This window comes from Xiphias gladius, chromosome 22 (assembly GCF_016859285.1).
Source record: "Xiphias gladius isolate SHS-SW01 ecotype Sanya breed wild chromosome 22, ASM1685928v1, whole genome shotgun sequence".
Classification (NCBI taxonomy): domain Eukaryota; kingdom Metazoa; phylum Chordata; class Actinopteri; order Istiophoriformes; family Xiphiidae; genus Xiphias; species Xiphias gladius.
Window position 1 is genome coordinate 29,639,706 of NC_053421.1, and position 24,499 is coordinate 29,664,204.

At 45.7% G+C, this 24,499-nt stretch overlaps 1 protein-coding gene across 1 annotated transcript in view; it reads right to left on the minus strand.

The window, feature by feature from the left end:
• cpne4a (copine IVa) overlaps nucleotides 1–24,499 on the minus strand; it is a 73,353-nt gene that overhangs the window by 46,199 nt on the left and 2,655 nt on the right. The window contains exon 2 of the mRNA XM_040117841.1: nucleotides 11,433–11,624. Within this exon, the coding sequence (XP_039973775.1) occupies nucleotides 11,433–11,603 (171 nt within the window). The 5' untranslated portion in view covers nucleotides 11,604–11,624. The remainder of the gene's footprint in view (nucleotides 1–11,432; nucleotides 11,625–24,499) is intronic.

The following is a 24,499-nucleotide window of genomic DNA, read 5'->3' on the forward strand; positions in this document are numbered from 1 at the left end:
CGGATCAATGAACTCTGCTTTAATAGGACAATTAAGATCCGGAACTATAAGTTCCTTCAGTGCAAAAACAACCAAACTGCCGAGTAGCAACGGCTGAAGAGCAGGTGGGAAGCTGAACTCAGAACTGCCTCTGCATCGGGTCTGACTCGTGTGAGTCCCACTGAATAAACGGTGTCAGAGGAATAAAGTCGTACTTCTTCTCTCAGCGGATTCAGATTTACTTTCTAACTCACTTGATGATATTTTGTATTTTTGCATTTTGTGACAAATGTCCCATGTACACAGTAGCGTCTGTAGTCGGCAGAGTAGTAGTAATATTTCGTTGAGTCTGGTTTGGAGATGTGTGCCACACCCATGGGAGGGACTGAGACTATTAATAAAAGGAGACGCACCTGAGTCTATGTGATACCTGTGAACCTGCTGAGGAGCCAGCTTGGGCTCAAAACGTTGTACTTTTCTAAAATGGAGCAATAGTCTACAGAAGGTTGTGTGTGTGTGTGTGGGTGTGTGTGTCTGTACGCACGCGTTCTGTTTTCCGGTATAAACACTGACCTTGTCGGGACCAGTGGTCCTCATGGGGACCGAAGCCTGGTCCTAATGAGGCAAAGGGTCAGGCTGTCCACAGTGAATGGACGTCAATGCCATGTCCTGACAAGTATAGCTGTGCAAACTTTGCGTTTGTGTATAATAGGACTACCATGACTAGAGTTCAGCTAGTCCCAGTAGTCCTGGACTCCGTGCCGTGTATCCGACCTCTTAGTCTCCTGTGAGCCAGTACGTAGCCTGAGATGATCTTTTACCTGCTTTATCTGTACGAGCTGCCTGAGGAAGTCAGGTCAGCAGAATCAGGGACCTCTTTTACATCTCTTCTTAAAACAGCTTTTATTGGAGAGATTTTCCTCATTCGACTGGATTTTTATCGACGGGCCCTGGCGACACTGTTGGCGACATTGGTTTTTCCTCTCTTTCTATTTTGCTTATCAAGGTATCAGATCTGCTTCTCTCGAGGTTGTTGCCTTGTGTGAAGTTCTCTGTAACGTGGGTTTAGAAAAGTTCTCTGTAAATAAAGGATTATTATAATTATTGTTGTCATAAAATGCAGGACAGTAAATATAGTGCACTACATAATAAATAGGGAGCGATTGCAGGCACAGCCATTTACTACAGTATAAGTCCAAACGTATGAGGACGCCCGGTCTGATTAGTGGGTTGATCTGCCTCGGCCACTCCCGCTGCTAACAGCCACTGCACAGGTGTTTTTCCCAGCAAACATTTTGACTTGTCATAGTAGGAAAGGCAGCGCGTTGCTGATGACATTAACAGGGACCCTGTTCTGCAGTAGTAAGACATGACAGGGAGCCAGCACCCTGAAACTGAATGTAGACATCATTCATTTTATCATGTCTTTCCTGCTGCAGTGGTAACGGGCCAGCGGCACCTTCAAACGTCTGCGGCAGGATAGGTTGTGCTGATCGGGGGGGGATTGTTGTAGGGTACCATCGTCCCACTAAGCTCGGTCTGTCATGTTTCATCCTGCTGTGTTTGTTCTGCGGCTGTAAGTGCAGTTAATGTTCAGAGGGCTTACGTGGCTCATCTGTGAATCAATTCATTCCCTGAATATAATGAAAGAATCTCTGTGTACAAGATGGAAGCAGATCAATCACCAGCCTGAAGATTTGTTCTTACATTTCTGGTATTTAGCTCTGCTCTGCTAATGTTTGCGCACGACTTCAGTGTTGTTCATTCTGTGAGTTTAATTGATGTGCTGCGTTAGCAGGTTGGCAGCTATCATGAGGCCTACGCCCCACAGCTGCAGTCCGCCGCAGCCCGGACAGTGAGTGACTCGTTACTAAGGAACATGGCGTTATACTGAACCAAGAAAATTTGTATTGAGACGTGAGAGGCATTTTACCCTCAAGTGCGTCTGAGAGGAGGTGTGATGTTTTGTTCTTGTGTATTGTGTGTTTGTAATATTTTGTTATTGGTTACGAGGATTAATCAGACGAGTCGACCGCCAGTCGTAACAATGGGTCAACCACGAGGCGTTAAGCCGCATCAGGGCGGCGGTCGACAACTTGACAGAATGATGCTTCCATCCACCGGACCTCCTCTCCCCTTCTCATCAGGATGACGCCAGCGCCATAAATGAACGGTTTTCCCAGACGTTGTCTTTCCTGCACAGAGCTCTGACTTCAACCCCATCCAACACCTTTGGGATGATCTGGAGCAGCGACTGCGAGCCAGACCTCATCACCAGCATCCGTGCTGGACCTCACTGATGCTGTGGTGTCTGATTGGGAGGAGGGTCAACACGACCACTCGCACTTTTGTTTTGAGCCTACAAATTCCCAACGCAAACGTCTCTGCTTCCGCTGCCGCTGTAAACGCGTTCAGTTCGGCATAAATCAGCCAGCGGATCAGCCTTTAGTTTGGTGTAGATACAGAAATACCTCCAGCCATCAAACAGCACCTGAACTTACAGAAAGCCGATGCTACTCCAGTTGCTAATGCTTGGCAGGTTGTTCTCTCTGTGACTGGCAGTTAACTTTTAATACTGCAAAGAATAATCAATGTTTGAACCAATAAAGCTTTGATTTGTATCCGTCCTGACTGAAACACTGACACGCTGACGAGTCCTGAAAATGAGATCTGAGAGAATCCGACAGACCGAAGGCGCCTTCTTTATCTGCTCAAATCTGTTTGTCAGCCTGAGATAAAAGGAGTGCGTGAGAAAAACCAATCAGAGGGGGAAACAAGTCATCATCCTGTCAGTGGCGTGACCTCCGGTCACCTCACCGCCTCGGATTCAGGCTGATCTAAAGTCACAGCCAGATAGCGGGAGGGTTTCAGATCTGCTCTGATTCCAAAATAAAAGAGAGTGAATATGAAAGCGGGATGAAACAGACAACAGCTGCGGAGGGAAAACGAAGGAGTAGAAGGAGAGGAGCTTGCGTCCGTGCGGACGCTTCATCCGCATCTCCTCCACCGAGCAGACGGCTAAAAATATAAACTTAAAGTGGGGCAACAGAAAGCAGGTCTGACCACATCACACCACACACACTTAGAAAACACATAAAAACACACACACTTATGCAACAGGAAGTGACGGAGTAACATTTATAACAAACCTCATGCCTTTTTGGACTCAGACAGAAACAGACACAGTGGTTAAAGGTCCACTACGGCTGTGGAAAAGCTTTGACCTGCACATTATCACAGATCCCGGACCAGATTCCCTCCAGGACTTTTGCTGCCTTTAGCTGCGATTATGGTCCAAAACGCAGCCTCTCCAAAAACCTGCTTTAAACTTGCAGCCGTTGAAATGTAGTAAATCGTCTTGTTCTCTGTCTTGACACTGAAACGGGGGGAAACTCTGAAGAACACGTCTGTTTGATTTACATATTGTATGTAGTTTGTTCATTCTTCTTCTCTCTGATTTCCCTTTTCAAACTTTTCTTTCGAGGATTTCCAGTGTTTGTCGACATAGAAGCACAGGCCTCGCTCTATAGGTTCCCACCCGTCTGACTCATTTACACTTTGGTTTTACTAAATCTGTTTCGGCTCTAAATACTACATTACCCATGGGCCAACGAGCCAGGTGCTGTTGCTATGGAGAAGAATTCAGTCAGAGGTGTGGATCAGAGCTGTAGTGGGTTCAAAAACACTTAACTGATCTAATGCGCCTTGGGAGTCGTAGTCGACTTCTCTCCTCCAGTTCTTCTGTCCACAGGCGTCTTGTACCTTTGACTCTTCATCAAATAAGCAGATGTTTTCTAACAGAACTGTTCATCTTTGGTTCTGACGATTCAACCAGGAGAGTTTCGTGTCCATCCAAGACAGTCAGTCACCAACACTGACTGAGAGAAAATAAAGGGGGGGCTCTTACTCCCAGAAATGGGGTCACCTGAAATCAACGGCTCAACCACTAACGTCCATATCCCCCTGAGAAGTCCCTTTTTTTTTTAGGATCAGAAATTCTTTGGGAGAGTTCTGCATCCCCTCCGATCCACGGACAGAGGCTGGTGTTACGTAGCAGACCCTGAGCTGTGTCTGCTCAGGCCCAAGTCTTCATAACAGCTGGATAGAGAGCGAATGCAGCTGGATAACCGGCTCTCTGACTGAGACGGGCTGTCACCGAGATTATGACCGTAGCATATCTTTTAAATGATTTATTTAACAACGGGCGTAACGCTGACTGCATGCAGGGACGAGTGTGTATTGTATTCCTGAACTCCTGTGGTGCGTTGTTCTCTTCCTCCCAGTGAAACCATGAACATTCAGTCCTAAACTTGCACAAGCAGGTGGGATTAAAAGCCTCAATAATCCCGCCCCTCCGTCCCTCCCGTCTTCTGCCGCCGACAGAATCTCGCTGGTTCACCAGGATTTCACATCATACTGAGGAAGTGAAGATACATGATCCACGTTGGCCTCACTTGCCGCTGCGGCAGCTCATTAACATTATATAAGTGTGTATTAAGCTGTTGGAACAAAAATTCAGGCGTTTTTCAATCTGAGCTGTGACCCAACGATTTAACTGTGTGGAGAGACAGTAACTCGTCAAGCGAAGAAACATCATTCTACTAACATACAACAGATACACAGATGATTCAGTATGTTCCAGGATTATTAGTGAAAGTCTTTGATTTCCAAATGTCTCCCTACTTTGTTCTTTCTTCCAAACTAACAACGAGTCAAGTCAGTCAGAGGAAGTGAAACTAAAAGTAGCTGTTGAGCTGTCGTGAATTTGATCTTCACTTGGGAAACAGTAGCAGCAATAAGCAAATGTTAGACTTCAAACACTCTATCGTAATGTATTTCGAGGCATCTTAAGGCGCCCAGACTTTTCCGGGACTGGCAGACTCCCTGATGTGTCAATCACGGCCTCGGCAACAGTTACGCTCCTCTGACTCAGCGTGTAATCACATGATCATCATAGGTTTCACTACCATGTTGTCAATCATTGAATTTTTTGCCCAACAGCCATGAAGATGCAGATACAAGCCTTTGTTCAAAACTGAAAGCTGACGGCTGGGTGAATGCAGCTAAAGCAGCCTGAGATGGTTCTGAGAGAAAACGAACTTCTTAATGACGTAATTAAAAGGTCAATTAAAAACGTGAAGGAGACAAACCAGAGGCAGGAGAGAGAGGCCCACAGCACCGATGATAATCCCCGGGCCAATCAGGCTTTAACAGACACAGCCAGCGAGCAAACGCCATCCATTATAAAACCACCATTACAGATTGATGACTTACTGGCATCGCTGGGATCTGAACAAGACTGAAGCATTAAGAGGCACAGCAGGGAGCTCCCGTCTCACCCAGACTATAATCCCTGCCGACACTCAAACGCCCCTTCGGACCCAACGTCTGACCTCAGCGGTGGGCTGAAGTGCAGCACGGGTGAATTCACAGCAGGCCGCTGCATGTCTCCCACTGGCCCCCATCCATCCGGGGGGTCTGTGATACCAGTCTCCTGTACTCAGAGGCGTTTCAGTCTGACACGAACACAGCTGCCTTATATCACCAGGTGTTTAGTGACGATCACAACCCGGTTAAAGCCCCATTCGGACTGGAGGAACAGTAGAGGGGGAGGAGGCGGGGGATGAAATCTTCACCGCGCCCCTCGGTTATTTAACTCATCGTTCGAGACACGGTCTGCCATAGACACGGGCATTCGGTGGGGCGCCACCTAGCTGACGGGGGGGGGGGCTAAGATACTGTGTGAGTTGAATTAAAGTCAAAAATCCGCCTCTTTCTCCCTAAATCAGTCAGTCATGAGGACACACGGACATGAGACACATGTTGATTTGACTTCCTCTTCCTGAGGACATCGTGATCTCTGATGCCCCTCCAGAATAAAGCTCCAGAAATCCACTTCAGAGGCTGCAGGACTTCATTCAGAATCTTCCTGCTTTTAAGTTTCCTCCAGCATCACAGTGATCCGGCGACAGCTGTCTGTACATCCACGGCCACACCGCGGAGAATTACCGACATACGCGCTCCAGACGGGATTAAAACCACTGACCGGAGCAGGTGATGTTCAAATCAGCTCCCCTGCAGACAGAAATCCAGTCTGAATGAGGTGTAGGTCCCATATTCGCTCTCCTTTTAGTGGCTGGACATGGAGTCAATGGCCACTGAGGTCTAAACATATAGTAAACGTGCAGTAAAACCAAAAGTAGGAGCTAAAAGGGGCTGAAAAAATCTCCATAATGCCGCAGAGATGGCGAGAATCCTCTAATATTGAGATCAGATTTTGTGTTTAGTCCTGAACAAACAGAAGCGCCTCAGATCACTGTTTCCCCCGAGCCCAGCTGGCTTGATAAAAAGAAGAAAAGAAAAATCTCTCTGATGTGACAATATCTCACAGCTGCTAATGAGGAGGCAAATTTGGTTTTAATTGTGGCGCTCCCGTTCCTTAATCAAGACATCAGAGGTGGTGTCTCCTCTGATGTCTGGACAGGCTTTTACCTCAGATATCAGCTCTTTACTCGTTCATTCCACAGGCCAGGGGACACTTTACCAAAGAAAAAAATCATTATCTCATTTGGCCCTAATTTACATGGAGAAAGAGAGATGGTTATATGAATGAGGGACAAGCTCTCATGAAAATCGAGGTCAGCGGAGGAAGCAAGAGTCAGAAAACAGGGTGAGAGGAGAGTTTTTATCTGTGTCAGGAGCAGAAAGGATGAGTTAGAAGCCAACGGGACTAAAACTGTGTCCAGAGTCAGTGGCACAAAGCGAAACAGAAACCAGACCTGCAAGCAGGTACGAAATCCTGTAGCTAGCAAACAATACGATCAGAAAGTGATTTTCAAAAAAGTGATTTTATCAGCTGTTAAACTGCTGAATATTTTCTACATTAATCAAGTGCTTGGTCTGTGAAATGTCAGAAAATGGTGGCGAGTGCCTAAATTACAAGAACAAAAGGTGACATCTTCAGATTGCTAGTTTTATCTGACCAACAGGCAGGTAAACAGGTTTACAGTCCTGAACGGTCTCAGCTGCCAGCGCACACAGCTACGGGGAAACGGATCGTGTTTTCTATCCAAATAATGAGAAAATGTTGCTGATATACGTATTTGGAAACAGGCCTTTTTCAGGGATTAGAAGCAGGTTCATTTACAGCTGTTGGAAGGAAAACATCAGGTCAACACTGTGCTGCAGGAAGCAGTCACTGGTTTACTGGTGTCAGACTGGAGAGAAAGACAAGTAACAGAGGAGAACAAGACCGGTTGGTCGGGGCTTCGTCCTACAACGAGATAATGACCCAGAACGTTAGAAGAACAGGACCAGACGGAGGCTTCACATGATGGAAGACCAGCGAAGTCTCCAGACCTGGACCCCATGGAGCTGCTTCCAGATGAACTGGACAGAAGGCGGAAGCAAAGCAACCTGCAGGTGCAACACGCTGATGGGAACTTCTGCCACAGAGTTGGGACCAACTTTCTGGACAATGTTTGATTTCCACTGTAGAAAGAAACGTCAGGAGTTCAGCTGCTGGACGAGTCAGAAATTTAGCTTCAGTTTAGTTCAACAACAAGATTCAATGATTCCTTGTTTTTAAAATCTCTAATTGTTGTTTTATTGTTTTATGCTTAAATTTGGAGAGAATTATGTCAAAAAAAAAACAGAGTGGGTTTTCATCATTGTTCTGGAAGCAGCAGCAGCAGATACCAAACTCACAACACACACTGTAGACAAGACCTGATTGTGGTGGTGGTGGCGTCCATTAATTGTTCACATCTGGCCAGAGACCGCCGTTTTTTCCTTTGTTTCGTCTCCCGGCATCTTTCTACTGTCTGCTGTCAAAGAAAATAAAAGTGAAAAAGATATGCTCGTTTTATGCCAGCACTAGTCAGGTTCTGTGAATCCAGTGTCTCCAAAAGTCAGTTACTCGCGCTGAATTGGACCAAGTGATCGGCGTCTGCACTAAAGGATCAGGTTACACCAATTCCTCAAAAAATGTATAGAGTGATTATAATATGATAGTAATACGTTTGGTTTAAGTGTCAAATGTATGTCTTTCTTGTAATTTGGGTGAACTGACTCTTTAGGCGTAAAATAAGGCAGGACTTAACAGCTCTATCTCCATCTCCCAGGAGCCGTACGGGGCTGGAAAGACTGTCTTTACTAAAACGGGAGCCTTGAATTCCAGCCACTGAAGACAGCCGGTGTTGAGCATTTGTTCTTATTGTAGCTGCTCTTTAACCAATACAAAAGTCATTACAAGTCTATGCCCCTCTTGATAAGGCGTTTAAAATCTGAAGTAGCTCCATGATAAGAAATGGATGAACCCCAGCAGCACATTTATATATTTCGTTCAGTTGAAACAGCCTCAGTGTGGATTCCCTGTGTTTGGAGTCCTTCCCTCCTCAGAGCCTCGGATCCCCGAAAAAAACAGAAACCAGCAGAGAATTATGTCGCTTTTCTACTTCATCATCTGTCGTGGCGATAATGAACCTGAGCAGCTTCCAACCAGACGTAATTTAACCGAACAGTTCAGCTCCAGATGGCTGATAACAGAGAGAACGGAGGGAGGAAGAGAGGAGACTCCACAGAGGGAGCAGACCGAGGCTCTGTTGTGCTTTCACTCTTATTACCGCTGTTATTGAAGTAAACAGATTATCTGTCAGACGAACACCAGGGTCCAGCTCCGAACTGCAAATCGTACACCTATAAAATCAAATTGGAAATTCATAACTAATTTGATTGAACTGACTCAGTGATTTAGCAGCTGTTCAATCAGTGGCAGACCTTCTACTTGTTCTGTGCATCGTTTTAGACACGTTGCCCCAAACATCTGCGACACATCTGGCATCTCCGGACACTGTGTGATCTCCGCTAGAACGTCAGACGAAGTCCAGTGGGTCTGAACAACGTTGGACAAACCACGTGACTTTGTATTAAAGAAAACAAACCAGCAGGGTTAAAAAAAGTCGTGGAGTCCAAGTCTTAAACTTTGGGTTTTGAGTCATAAAGAAGCCATTATTCAAATTGCACCAAATTCACTGCAAAGGCTTAAGCAGAACAACATTTATTTTAGTGAATATACAAAAATATAGTTCTGCACCTGCTGGCAGCAGAGAAAAAGTGCGGTTGTTTGTCACTCAAGTGTGGTTTTACTGGCGCTGGGGAACTCAGCGTCCGACCGGCTCGTTTTCACGTGGTGTTTTAATTCCTCTTGGCTGGAGGGTGTCTCTGTGGGGACGGCGCCGCGCTCATAATGCCCAGAGACTTCGGTAATTAAAGCTGCTATCTGATTGGCTGTTTGCCAAGTACTGCTGAGGTCATTTGCTCATAGTTTCAGAGGTTAGTATTTCTCTTAAAGAAGAGAAGAGCTGTGGTCACCGTGAACCAAGTGGATTTCAGGATCTCAGTCCTCGTTCTGAGAGGACCATCAGACATGAACGCAGCAGGAGTCCCTGGACAACAAGGTAAAACTGGACTCTGAACAAACCCTCTACCCAGCCGCCGCCGCCCCGCCGTGACCCGGGGTTTCTACCTGTTAAAGGGAGGTTTTCTTGCCACTGTCACCCAGTTCTTGCTCATTGGGGGAATGTTGGGTCTCTGTAAATCAGAGTCCTGGTCTAGACCTGCGCCACATGACAAGTGCCCTGAGGTGACCTCTGTTATGATTTGGCTGCTATATAAATAAAACTTTTCTGGTTTTGCATCCGTCGTAGTTGTTGCCCTGCCATTTCTTTTCCACTGAAAACACTTTGAATTAAAATAATCAGGTGCGTCTTGGTCTGTTAATTCTGTGACGCAGTTACAGTCATTTGTAACTTTTGTGTGCTGTGTCCTTGAAGTCACCAGATTCAAAACCAGATTCAAAAGTCTGGTCTGACTCGAGTCCACACTTTTACCTGTTGCACACCAACACAGAGCCTTGTTGCAGTTATTAAGAAACAGACCGATTACAGTTAAAATGAAAAGTAGATGGTGTCATTGTAAAAGGCAACAGGAACAGACAGAAAGAGGCAGCACTTTGGTCTGGACACTGGTGAGTTCTAGATGTTTGGTTGTTTCATTTGCCCGGCGGCAGCTCACCGTTAGCTTAATTAGTTCATTTCGCTCAGCAGCCTCCAGTGTTTTCATCAGAAGCTCGTTCAACTCTCAGCACTTTTTTTTCCCATTAAAGACACAGGACACATTCACTGACGCTGAAGTTCTCCAGCTTCAGGCTGTAAACTGAACGCAGCACGACAAATGGGGGATCATCCTTTAGTGCAGGACAAGATTAAACCGCGCTGATCAGCAGTCAGCACTAACGGGCAACAGACTGTGTGTGAGGGCACTTTAAATGATTAGTCTTCGTTCCTGCAGGTACAAGCAGCTGAGCAGCAGGACTGGTGTTTACATCTTGACGTTAATGTGACAGGAAGCTGAGAACGCACCACAGAGTAAACCAGCAGAGAATCTAATATCCATTTATCTCCAGGAAAAATCACGACTGTGACTTCGCCAACAGCGAAAACAAATGCCCAATAACACAATGGAAAAAAAAAAAAGATAAAAATGTCCTCCTGTTTCCTGCAACCACCGTTTGTCAGAGCGTCATCACCTTCTGTGACTCTGAATCAAGCATTAGCTCTCACTGCTAAACATAAAAAAAACACTGCAGCATTAACTTTTCCAAAGACATTTTTTGGAAATGATTATGGTTCTAAATCCATATAATGGTTTATAATGGCAGCACACTGGCACTGGAAACCAATACAGACTGTCAGCAAAACAGCAGCTGGGAAAGAACTAGAAATTTAATTTGGTCCCTGTGGGTTCTTGTCAATTATTCATGTGTTGTTTTCCCAGATATTTAGTCTCCTTTTAACTGGATTGGATACAACAGTAGATTGTTTACCTTGGTAGCATCATAGTTATCTGCCTTGGCACATGGCTACTGATCATTCTGCACGGTGGCTTTTCTAACCCTGTGAATTACATGTGAGGACGGTGATGCAGATCAGTGTCTGGAGAAGGATCTGGATCTTTCACGGTACAGTCACCGGCTTCCTAATATTCACACACGCATACTTTCTCTTTCCCGGGAATACACCAAGCAATTGGGGATGGGCAGTACGGGCCAGAAATTCGGATAAACAGATTCACGGAAAGTTCTCTATGAAGACCGGGAGAAAGCCCTAATTGTTAGCACTGCAGCACAAAACTGAAGGCAAAAAAAGGAGGACACCTGGTGAAGGACAGGGGAGACCGTCACTCCTCAGGCAGAAAAGAAAGATGACAAAAGGTGACAGGCAAATGTGAAGAATGAAGTAGAAACACAAGGGAACGATCTAATCTAAGGAATCATTTGGAAAACCCCCAAGAAAAAGATCCAGTGAGCAGTAACATTAAAACCATCACATGCAGAACTACCAGTACGACAAACCGGCAGGGGAGGGGTCTGTCTGGTTGCCGTGGCGACCTACCTCTATCCACTGTCCGTGGGACTGCATGTTAAGGACGATGCAGGGGTCAGGTTTGGACAGAGCATCTCGGTCTGAGATCCCTTTACAGGTGAGTCGCAGCTCCACTTTGGTCAGACAGGGGCTGCTGAACAAACCCAGAGAGTTGGCCGCTGACTCGTAGATGTCACTCATGGTGGAGGCGGGACAGGAAGTCTGCACGGGACACAAAAGGGTTCACAGGATGGATCAGTGTGTCTTTACAGCCATTTTCACTCACTTTCTACTTTTCCCAGAGTGCCTTGTAACACCCAGCAGAGACACAGATGAACTGCGTCAGTGACGGTTCAGACAGACGTGAAAGTACAGCAGCTCACCAGACATCTGGGTCCTGAACAGTGGGCTCTCTCTGCTGCAGGACCGTCGGAACCGGACAGGAAGTGGACAAGGTTTGCCCAGTAACGATGGGATCACACGTTACTGATCCTCAGAAGGGAAATGCGGTGAACCTTCAGAATAAAGCTGTGGTCTGTCTGTCTGCGGTTCCAGTAAAACCCGCCTGCGGTGTGTTCTGCTGAATAACGGGGACACGGTCTCCAAAGTGCTGCTGCCGTTGACGTTTTTAAAGCTGTGAGCAGCACAAACTCAACCCCATCCTCCTCCGTTTTATTGGGGTGGAGTCAGAAAAATGTGTTTTTATGTAATGATTTATTTTACTTGTTCATAATTTCCAGTAATTTCCAAATCATTTCCTGAACATTTTTCTAGAAAGAATTATTTGATTTATCGTAGGAAAATGGCGAGGTAGTGTTATTGTTGATGGCTCACTCCTAATGACTTGTGAGTGTGAACCAAAGAGTCTTTTATTCCATGCACTTGCACAAATGTAAAACACCGTCAACGGGCAAACACACAACTAATCATGTACAAAGTCAAAGATAAGACAAACTCATTCATACAAAAAACTGTCAATTGTTAAAACATGTTTTCCACCAAAATGTCTGATCCTGCAGAACAACATCCACCTGTTGTGACTCCATCATTAAACTGGTTTACGGTTCTGTTCAGACTCTCACAGCACCTGGGTCGGGTTCGGGAAAGATCCTGGTCTGGTTTAATAAAGAAAAACTTCACAGTGACTTCAGACACAACCTGTTTATTGACATTGAACCAAAAGCTGCAACAGTTAAAGGATCTGCTGAGAGACTTTGCATTTGTAAAATGAAGTTGGAGGTTTTTCTCAATCACTTCAATACAGGAAGAGTTGGATCGCAGCAGCAACTAGTGGACGTTAAAGGAACTGCTGCAGTACAATGTGGAGGGGGGAGCTTCAGGTCAGCCTGTCTCTAACAGACTGGCAGGAAAACGTTAACAAAGAAAACCTTATCAAAACATTTACCGGCCTCACGGAGCGGATGGGATCATTTCATATCTGATTTACGTGATATAATTGCATGGGAATGTTCCCTGTGAGGATTGGAACTGATGCAACCAACAGCCAGAACAGGTCTACTGAGCAAGTGTTCAGTTCCGTTAGAATAACAGAGGATTTTACTCCTGTGTCATTTCATTCATTCCACTCATTTCACTGTATTTGATGAAACCACTCAGATTCAGGTGAAAGAATCTGATTGTATTGTGCAGGAGAATTACCACATGATGTTCGAAATCGTGTTCATTTGATTAAGTCATTCAGGTTTTATCTCTTCAACACACACACACACACACACACACACAGACCGAGAGACACGCTGTCCATAATAACTGACCTTCTCAGTGTTGCAATGCACTGATTTCATTGTCTGATATAAGATAGTTTCACTGACAGAAAGTCAGTGAGACGGAAAGTGATTTTCAGTGATTTTCAATTTGAGTCGCAGCTGAACACACATTTTCAACGCGTGTCCTGATTTGCCAAAAGTGTCCTCATATATTTAAAAAAATATCCTGTTACCAACAAATGTCGTCAAATTCCAAAACATCCTCAAATTCCAAAAATGTCAAGACTTTCCGAAAGTGTAACCCTTTCTAAAAATGTCCCATTTCCAGAAAATGTCCCCGAACTTCAAAAGTATCCTAACTTCAAACAATGCTCTCACTTTCCGAAACTGTCCAAACTTTCCAAAAAGTATCCTCACTGCAAAACCGTGTCTGGTCCCAAATTTTAAAAACGTCCACAGCTCAGTTTCTAGTTTCCGATCTCTAAAGAATGTCACCGGTCTCCTCAAATTCAAACCGTGTCCTCGCTTTAAAAACCACTGTGTTTCCAGAAAATGTCCTCAATTTCAAAAATACACCAACTTTCCAAAAACTCAGCTTCTGGAAATGTTGTCAGTCTCCACAAGCTGTCACCATAAAGTGTTTTCAAAAAAATGTGCCCACTTTGCAAAAAATGTCCTCACATTTCAAAAATGACCGTTCTCACTGTCCAAAAAATCTTGATATCCTACACTGTCCAAATTTTTTTTTTAAATGTACTGCAAAACATGTCCTCAACTTTTTGAAAAATGTTAAACTTTCCAAAAAAAAGACTTTGCACTTTTCACGTCCTCTAAAAATGGCCCCATTTTCTATCACCAGAATGATCAAGACATCAGGTGACTCTTGTTTTATTTGTGGTCTTGAATCTGTTTTGGGAGAAACACAGAAACATTGCAGACCTTAGATTCCCTTTTTTATGCCAAAAACTAGGCGAGGCCAAAAAAACTGACCTCTCCACCATGTTTGCGTCTCTGTGACTTTGGTTCAGCGTCTCTTCTGCTCAATCTTACTTCTTGATTATAAAAATTTAAAGCGTTTCCTTTCAGAGGAGACCAGGGTCATGACTGTGATCAGAAGTGCTGAGGAACAGGAAGCTTTTTATCTTGGGTACATTATGCACAGAAATGGGGCTGTCTGTGAATGGGTTAAAGATTTCGGTACCTTTAGCAGCTTTAAGTTGTTTCCAATGTGACAATTGCTCTGTTAGAAACATTTTGGGGAAAAAAAAAAATTCCAGTTCCACATCTACTCAGTCTGAGGGCGGCATCACCTCTGTTGTCCCGAGCAGCTAAATCTTAATTTCTTTTAATTAATCCAAAGAACCCCATCAAGACCCAACGCTGACAAAGTCTCCCTGTTGAAGGATTCATCTCAGTGTTTTATCAGTGAAGAGTCAGAGTCGAACATTTAGCAGCGTCTCCCTGTGACCGAGCTCTGGTTCCTGCTCATCGTCTGGATCACCGATAAAAACCCCCCCACCGAAGAACTCCACCCTCACAAGAAGCCATTTGTGCTGGGTCGGGAAAGACACAATCGAATCTCCACCCCAACCACCAATCACTCGGTCAGCTCCCTCCATTATTCCACCAGCAGCACTCAGAGCGCGGATGCGGTATCTGACCAGCCGGCAGTAATGTACTCCACAGGAGGAAGTTACAGATATCGTCCAGTAAAAGTACCCCCCCCCCCGACTCGGGTTACACGGGTTGTGAGGAGGTAGGACGGAAGAGAAGGGTAACAATTAGAGCCCAGGAAGCTATTTTAAAAACAGACCACAGATCTGTTCTTTAACTGTAGAGGATCGGGTTTTACTGTTCGTGTCAAGCAAGGTCACTGAAATCCACCAACCTGTGTGTTTTTGATGGAGAAAGGAAATAAAAGTACAATTTTTACTCTCTTACAGTATTTATCAAAAAATGCACATATCATATCTTCATGGGCTTCACTGGCTTTTTGATCAATACCATTTAGATCAATATCAGTGATGAATTGTCTGGCTGCACCTTCCGGTCCGAACATGCAGAGAGGCACAGTTACCTCTGTTAAATGACTCCACTCGATCACAAATTGTTTCGTCAGTGTTTCAGGGATCAGACACATGCAAGAAAATAGCCTGATCCTTTTTCCACCACAGGGAATTTCTAGGAACCGAGGAACCATTTCAGCAGCTCAGGAACTAGACCTGCATTTTGACCGGAGCGAATCTAGTTCTGCAGCCTTAGTTCCTGGTACCATTTGGTCAAACACGCACTTTGAGCTGCCACCAGACCATAAGGCTACTGGACATTTCTGGTCGTGTCTACTGACGTTAAAAAAAAAAGTCATGTCGTCGGTGACAGACAAAACTTTGTTTGTTTGTTTCAGCGGGGAGAGGCCTCGCAGGAAATGCGAAGAACAACACACGACTGTCGCTGCTTTCTTTTATCTCGAATGCTGCTGTTGTTCTTCCAGCTGTTTTCAGGTCAGTTTAATTCACCTTGGGCGGAAGTGCAAACAGTGACGCCTGAAGAACCGAACTTCCTGAACTAGTTCCTTTAGCACCTGAAGCTGAGGAACAGCTCCGGGCCGGGAAGTGATTTCGCTGTTGTGACCAGAGTCTGAACTGCAGGTCAGTATAGAATTAGTTCAGGTAGAGCACTGAGGCCAAGCTTGTATTGGTTGACTGGCATCAGCTGTTGGCAGGATGCTTCACGACCATTGGCTCGTTCGCAGCTGTGTAGCCGGTCCCATCCAATCACCCTCAGTCAGGTGTGCCACCTGACACCTCCTCTGTAACCCTGACGCAGATGCTGTCTGCTGCAGCAGCTGTTTATTGAGGGGGATTAGCTCTGTCATGCACTATCATCCACGTTGCTCTGATTCTTCGAGAGCTCCCTCCCCCTCCTTTCCCGCCAAATCTACTGTTTAACCATTTGCTATAAACGCTTATTGCCTCCAGCTGAACTCTTATGAAACCAACAGCTGTGGAGCCCTGGTAGCCCAATGGGCGCATCGACGGATCCGCAGGTCGACTCCAGCCAGGGCCCCCGCTGCGTGTCGGACCCATCTATATCTCCCCCCGTTTCCTGTCTGCCTCCTCACTCTGCACTGTCCTGCACTGGGCAGCGCCCTGGACACCCCGAAATGACCCGTTAGGTCCAATGAAAACTGGGGGGAGTCAACAGCAAGTCGACATGCTCGTGCTCATGTCCGCCTAAAAAACACCGAAACTAGGGGAAATCAGAAAAACTTTTTCAGTGAATGCACCCGGTGAGCAAGTTTCACAGGAGTCGATGTGACTCCTCAAATCCATTCCTGCAGCACAGTCTACTTCTCCTCTGTCTACTTGTGTGATCGGTCTGATCCACATACTCAAAGGTTTGCCAAAAACTCTCTCTGGCATCAGAGAGGATGCTACAGTAACTACTGAAAGTGATGCAGAAGTCCCACCTCAGCAACTGTGGCCCCACGCTGAATTAAAGTTACAAGACAAACCACTTTTCTGTTGTCAGTGTGTTCTGTTCACCCGTCAGTCGCACTCGGTGGGTCTACGTGCACTGAAATAACCGGGTTGCACTCGTCTTTCTGCAGTAATCTCATAACCAGTGATCCGATTTTTCATGTAAATGAGAAACACGGTTTCTGTGGAAATCAGCTGATTTCTGAAACTGAAGAGCCTTTCTCCTCCCGGTATTAACGTCTGTATCCGACACGTTGTCTGGATGGTCACATCTGACCACGGGCCTCTGTATTTACACCTGCTATTAACAAGTGCTGTCATTGTCTCCGTTCTGCTGCGCGGTGATCAGATTTCAATATGCAGATTAGTGGGGGGGAGCTGGTGGGCTCAAAAACCTGGTGCCTCTCAGGTCGAAGGAGGAGACCTGGGATTCTGCAAGAGTCGGGAAAGGCTGAAGGAAAAGTTGAAGCCACTCCAGAGTTTATCTATGTGATCTGACCTCATTCCGGACGAGATATCCCGATCCAGATCACGTGTTGATGACAGGTGAGACCGTCCTCGTCTGCGCAGCAGCTTTTTACAACCCATGGTTAAGTGACCTCATTTCACTTATTTCAGCAAATGCACCAAAACAACATGTTAACGTTCAAGCGACAGCGCCCTCTGGTGGTCATAATCATGACGGGGGCAAAGGAGTCCACGTTAGGAGGAGGTTGGGGTGAATGGTCGACAAAATTGTTTCCCGTTTCAAACATAGTGTTGTTCCTTTTAACCACGATCGTGCGACAACCGTAACCAGACGTTTGTTATCGTTACCATGACAACAGACGTCCTCTGCCCTTAATGAAGCGCCTACTTTAAACCAAACCCTGATCTCTCCCTAAACCTGACCAAACCTTTACCAGAGCACTGCCACATCATTGGTGGCTAGTTATTTATTTCTCCACGGTGATTTCTGAACAGTTCATCTGTGGTGGATCTCCTGCTGCTGTCGGGCTCCTACTGGTCGTGTCAGGGGGTAGACATAAACCACCTGTATGGAGGTTTAGGCCGGAGGACTTGCTGAACCAAGTGGAGATCAGGTCACATGCTGTGTCCTAAATTCAGACTCCATAGTATTTCTATACAGTATATACTCTATACTAATCCTCATATACCGTTTTTGCTGTTAATACACAAACAAGATGGTCATCAAACTGTGACTTTAGAGCGTCAAATGTCTTTCTTAAGATGAAATTCTTTGGACGGAGATGTCTCGCCACCGCCGTAAACGTATTTACATTTTTCACCGCTGTGAGCAGCTCCTCCATCTCCTCCGTGCATTTAATTGTGGGAGAAACAAAGCGCGTGACACAACACGTGAAATCGCAAACGTTAAGGAAAACGATCCAAACCCAGAAATGCTAAGAAGAGGAGATCGCATGCAGAAGGAAGGGCTACGCTGGAAGTCCTCCGGGATCCCGGGGGAGCGATGGGCTCCATCTGGATCCGGCCACGATCAGATGAGAAGAGCAGCACAAAGCTGATTGTGAACAATTAGAATATCAACTTTCTAACCTAGTATCTCCTTCCTCTGATGTTTTCTGCCATGTCTAGCGAGTGGAGCAGCACAAGTCACTCCAGGGACACACAAAATGAACTTTTCCGTCGTCCTCTCACACAGGAAGATTAGCGCTGCCACAGCTTCTTACTGGACGCGTGTTTCGGGGGGCAGACGATTTGTGGTCAACTTTCCCGGGATCCCATGATCCGTCCTCTAGCGCCACCCTCAGGACAAAGAGCACACACTGCAGATCATCTGTAATGTGTTGTATTCAATAACACCTTTTCAAATAGTGCAGATCTAATGTTCAACCCTTCCTGATTGAATCATGTATTCACCTCCTGCAGCTCAGAATGTGTTCTCACATTAGTAATTGATAAAGTCACTATTAGTTCATGTTTACTTCATAATTCAGAGATGATCTATTTCTTTACCTCACAGTTAACACAATAATGAAACAATAACAAACATGATATTAAATTAAAACACATGTTAGATGATGAGAATTCATACTTCAGTTACACATGAGTCGGTGCAATAAAGTGTTTCCTCGTTCTTCTTTAAAAGAGACAAGTGTCAGTTATGTCGTTTCTGTCCTCAGTGAATGTCTCACTGTGTCACCGTGAGTCCTCAGGGACCAAAACGACCTTTGACCCTCGGCAGCTGACTCTGTCGTGCATTGTTTTAAAGCTTATATTTTCTCCTAATGCAGTACATCATCCAGAACGTGTGAATGTCCTCTTCAGCCTCACTGCTCAGACTCCCTCCTCAGTGTGTTTCCACTGCGGCCAAACATTAAATAACATGTTTAGTCTCTTCTCTCCGGCTTAGTCAGTGGCAGCACCCAGATACAGTAAAGTCAAGTGAAATGCGAATCCTCCTCACTTTTTGTGTAAGCAAATAATAACCCTAACTATGATGACACTATCGGGCATATTTTTCCACGGGGGTTAAACTGGTATTTCGGAGGAGGAAGCGCCCTTGTCCAGTGAGGCGGGGGGGTTGGGTATGGGCGGGGTGGTTTCCACAAACCACACCGTGGACGGTTTTCATGGGGACTATTTCTTCAGTAGAAAGTAGCTCCAGTGAAAACTGCAGACACGGTGTTTCGTGGATGTTCAGAGTAATCATTTTTTACCACAAACTAAATTCCATTCACCTCCATCGTGTCGGTGAAATTCTCAAATTGAATCTAAACGGCCAGATGCCGCTAAGAAGAAGGCATTTTACATGTTTATTTTTATTTTATTTTAATTATTTATCGGTAATTTGGGTGAAGTGACTCTTCAAATGAATTTGAAGGAGGAAAAGTTCACCCCCATGAAGCACTGCGAAGTCCCGAAAGACATAATGCAACACCCTTGTTCTTGTCCATGCGTAAAAAGACAAACCTTTGCTTGGAGGAACCCACTGTGAATTCAGTAACTTTGAGGCCGAGTACAATTAACAGTGTTTCCATCATTTTGCCGTATTTGGTTTTTTTGTTTTTTTAATTTACCCCAGTGATTAGACCAGTTCAACGCTTGCCGTAAAGCCACTGGTGCAAATAATGTTGCATTTAAGCAGCAAAACTGAAAACTCTATAATAATAAACTGAAAACTCTATAATAATCGACTTGACGTGCCGGGAAAAAACACTGTTCTTCTGAGGAAATCTGAATGATAAAAAGATTTCTGGATCAAAAAAAGATTTTTAACCCATTTCCCAAATCGCGTCTCCGCCGGCGACCTCCATTTCCAACTGGGGAAACATGTCACGAGTCGCATGTTACGAATGCACAGAAAACGGAATATTTGATGGTCAGAAGCATCTCTGAGGATTCTGAAAATACCTTCAGAGCAGCAGCACCTGAACGTAAGCTGATGCACGAGAGGCACAACCCGGAGCTGGGAAGAGGCTCAAGTAAGCTGGGAAACTGAGCCACTTTAAATACAGCTTTGACTGAGCCCTTGTGCCGTCATAGTTGCAGTAATGTAACAAGCTATTGTTAGCTCACCGCCACCAGTCAAATTACAGATTATGTTATAAATCCTAGGTATTTAATGGATTTTCAAGGGGGAAAAAGTTTAATTGAGCTGAAAATTCAGAGCTGCTGTAATGATAATTGCGGATCGTAAACTGTTTTACCATTTAAATCCCATTAAAAGTCATTCTTGGAATTTGGGGTACTGTGCATACAAAACACGAGTCTGGTTTTTTTGTTTTTTCACAACTCAAGCTGCATCTCTTCATTCCCCAAGCTGATCATCAGTCTTCCTGAAGACGGCACGGAGAAGCGAAAATTGCAGTGTGAGCTCAGCAGGTGGATGTTGGGAGGAGGTGCGGAGCGTTTCACGGAGCCCTGCCGAAGCCTCGCAGCAGCTTTCAGCTGTTCAGTCAAGCGGCAGATGAATCCTCGCGCCAGCCGAGGCTCGCCGCGAATTGACATCCAACACCAGATTAAAGAGCTGCTCATGAAAATCACATCACACAGATCCCTGTGCAGCTGCAGCACTACAACAGAGTTAATAATTCATGTCATTGAGGGGCGTTCGCTCAGCGCTCTGCTCGCTGTCGGCAGTGCTGGTTTCTGCTCAGCGGCGGAACAAACGAAATATTGGTGGAGAACAATAAAAGCGACCAGGGCTTCATACAGACTGTAGAGAGACAGAGACCGAGGACAGGAGGGCAGAGACACAGCTCTCGCTACTCTTTCGTGGATGTCTAGAGGTGATTCGAAGTGTCAGTAGCCCAGAAGTCTTTCTCCAACGGCCTCCACTGACGGATACCTCCAACCGCAGAGGACGCCAAAACCGATTGATGTTGACGTGATGAGTGAACAGTGAACGGTGATGACGTCTTTCCGTCTATCAGCGCACACACACACGAGGTTGTTCAGACACAACAGTGTGTGTGTTTGGGGGTTTACTGTGTACAGCACTGTGTAGCATTTTTAGATTCTTCTTTAGATTCTTCTCCATCAACAGTCCCATCGAGAGGCGTCCGATCGGTTCCAGATTCATCCTGCAGCAGGACAACGAGTCCAAACACTCAGCCAGAGGACAGGAGAACCAGGAGTCCTGCAGCAGATGGTCTGGCCCCCACAGAGCCCTGATCTCGGCATCATGGAGTCGGTCTGGGACCACGCGAAGAGACAGAAGACACTGAGACAGACCGAATCCACAGAAGAACCGTGGCAGGTTCTCCAAGAGACTGTCGCAACCTACCTGCTGAGAACTTGAACAACTGTGTGCAGGTGCACCGAGGAGAACTGGTGCCGGTTTAAAGGCAAAGGGGGGGTCACAGCAAATACTGATCTGATTCAGGTTTTTTTTATCTTTACTCTGGTTTGTATGGAGTTGACTGAGAACTTATTGTTTTTGAAAACATCCTGACTTTACTTTTAGTGCCTAAAGCCTTTGTACAGCGCTGTATGTGTCCAGGAGGAAGTAGTGTCACGTTTACCAAGCCAGGGCGAAGGAGGTCATGTACAGTATGCAGCCATTAAGTGCCTATTTAAGATCCTTTTACGGGGATCTCGTTAAGTCCACCAGTCAGAGTTTTAACCAAAAATAAGAAAATGCTTTGGTCTGACAATCAAGGACCCATTGTTTCAAAAGTTACTATGAACTTTGATTGTAAATCTGTCGCCGTTATCGCTGTACACTGCATTCACAAACCCAACCGGTTCAGAAAACACTCATGAAAGGGTGCATGAAAGGGCACCAAATACTATAGTGCCCATGAGCCTCTGCAGCGGTTGCTATAGAAACAACTCCAGCCACAGCTATGGTATCAGAGTTCCTGGTCTCTGCAGGAAACCGCAGCAGACAGCGTCATGTGATCAAACCTGCTTCAGTCGGATCTGTGACAGTGTTGAGAGGGAACTGACGTCATCACCTGCCGTATAAGGAACCGTGACACTGCAGACTGTGATGTCCATCGGTCCGTCTCTGCCCCCAGGGTCGGTTTGCTTCTTGTTAGGTTTAGGAAATTTGATGCACTGCTACACTGACATGACGAGGCCTTAAACTACAAGTCTCACCGTTTTAACTCTTGTCCACAAACTTCACTCAAACCAACACTGAAATTTCTGCCGTTGTGATGCATCATATAACATTTAACAAAGCTGCATGCAAAGCAAAGCAAAATGACTGAGGCTTTTTAAAAATGAAACCATTGATCTGTGAGGTGCTTTTTAAAGATTCACGTCTTCAGCAGGAACCAACGGGCTCAGAGCAGAGAGACATAGACAGAGGAGGGAAGGTGATGAGAGACGGACTAACACACTGTTGGTTTGGATCTGCACTTGGGATTTGATGACTAGAAGAAAAATCCAGAACAACAGCAGAGCTGTACTTCAAGAGGTGCCCTGGTCCTGGTCCTGAAGAGCATCCCTGAGTGTCAAAATCTAGTTCAGCTGATACTGTGCTCACATGGCACATGTTCTTAATTGAATGTATGTTCAGTCAAATGACCACAGCAAAGCTGGGGCTGTAACATCCCAGCAGAGGAACACTGTACACAAAGCACAGATGGTTTGGGAACGAGGGGGGGTATGGTCCCGGCAGCTCATTCAGCCATGATCCAATCACATCCCAACAGTGAAGAGCCAGCATGGTCGGCAGATCAGTGGTGCAGGGATACTAAAAGACGGTCAGAGCAGATCCTCAGATCCTCACGCGTTCCTCAGACCAGAGCGTTGATATCGTGTAACTGCTCAAACCTTTAGTCCCTGCCTTTGGTTAGAATTACACTAAAGTATTTCTTATGCCTGACTGTCAGAACCTCCAAACCTACTGTTTGATCAAGTTCGAGTTCAAAGCCCCCCCATTTCTTCTCCTACAGTAAATTCTTCATGACCCCTCCACCTCTCCCCTCTTATATAATCCTCCTGTAATGAATTTGCCTCCTCTTGTCTTCTCTTCCCCCCGTGATCATCACGTCTGTCTCCACCAGGTGGCATAAAGATTTTGACGTGTCAATTTCATTTGTGTAGGAGCTGGGGGGGGGGGCGTTTGTTTACATGGAGGTGTTTCTGTATCGCGTATCGCTGTCAGAATAAATGGAGATCAACTCCGCGGGATCCCAGTGACGCGGCATCCTCGTTCCACACGACGCAGAAACCCGCGGTGCGATACGGTGGGACGACCCTGCGAAAGCCCAGATTCTGTTCACTGACAGCAGTGGGTCTGCCACAGGACACTCACTCTTCCCTCCATGCGAGTCAAACTCCCGGCGCCCTCAATTTCCACATCGGTGCCTAAAAACTCACGAGGCCATAATTCCCAGCGGCAGCACGATCCACACTGTGTTAAGGAGAAATGTTGATGAGTTTGTCATGTCGGGGGGAAAACGCTGATTTCTGCTCAGTTACTTTGTTTTATTAATGAAGTGACACAGATCTCCTCTGACACAGCGGACTGCGTTCAACCCAACACATCAAATCACACGTCCGCCCTATTCCTGCTGATCGTGTCACAGATCCAGAGTGTGTCTCTGACAGGCAGCTACCGGGCTCATTTAGTCCGCTCCTAGAGACCTGAAACTGGCCGCAGGGAGAGAATCCATCCAACTCCCTTCTCCTTTGTTTTTTTATTTTTTATTTTGGACACTGATCACAGACAAAACTGGAGAATACGGATGATGAGCCGTATCTTCTGATACCTACGCTGCTTTCCGAGGTACAACTTGAACATAAATGACTGCTCTGGCCTTATTTTTGCAAGAAAAACAAAAAAACCCCAAAAAACTATAGTACCACATAATGATAGTTCAGCTTTTATTAGAAAAACTTTCAAATCTCTACAAGTTTCATAAGAATGAACTAAAACCAGTTCCTGCCTGGGAGGACGGGAATCTAAACGCTGCATGGAGGATTTGAAAGCTATCGTCAGGGATGTACGACATATGATCGTGTGGCTGCAGGACGGCCAGTGTGTGTGTGTGTGTGTGTGTGAAGAGCGCGTGAGTCGATGTGGTCCCGGATCTCTGCGTCCAGATCAGACCTGCGGGTTTATCTGTGTTTCAGGTTTCAGGGCTGAACAGACCAACATTTACATCTCCTGTCTTTTATCGCTGTTCTTCACCACATCAGCTCAACTTTAAAGGAAAGATTCCCTTAACAACGGAAAATGTGCATTTTAATGAACAGTCCTCTGCCCCCCGGCCCACAGTCCGTCAACCTCTGGGTGACTCGATGAGCAGACGGGGCCCGGGAAGACTTTATGCAATATGATTTAAATACTCATGTGTCTTAAAATACTGGGGGGTGCTTGCAAGAGAGCCGCCAGGCAGACATGGCTGCAGGACTGGACCACAGCTCTCAGTGAAATAACCTGAATGGAGGAACCGACCTTCACCGACTA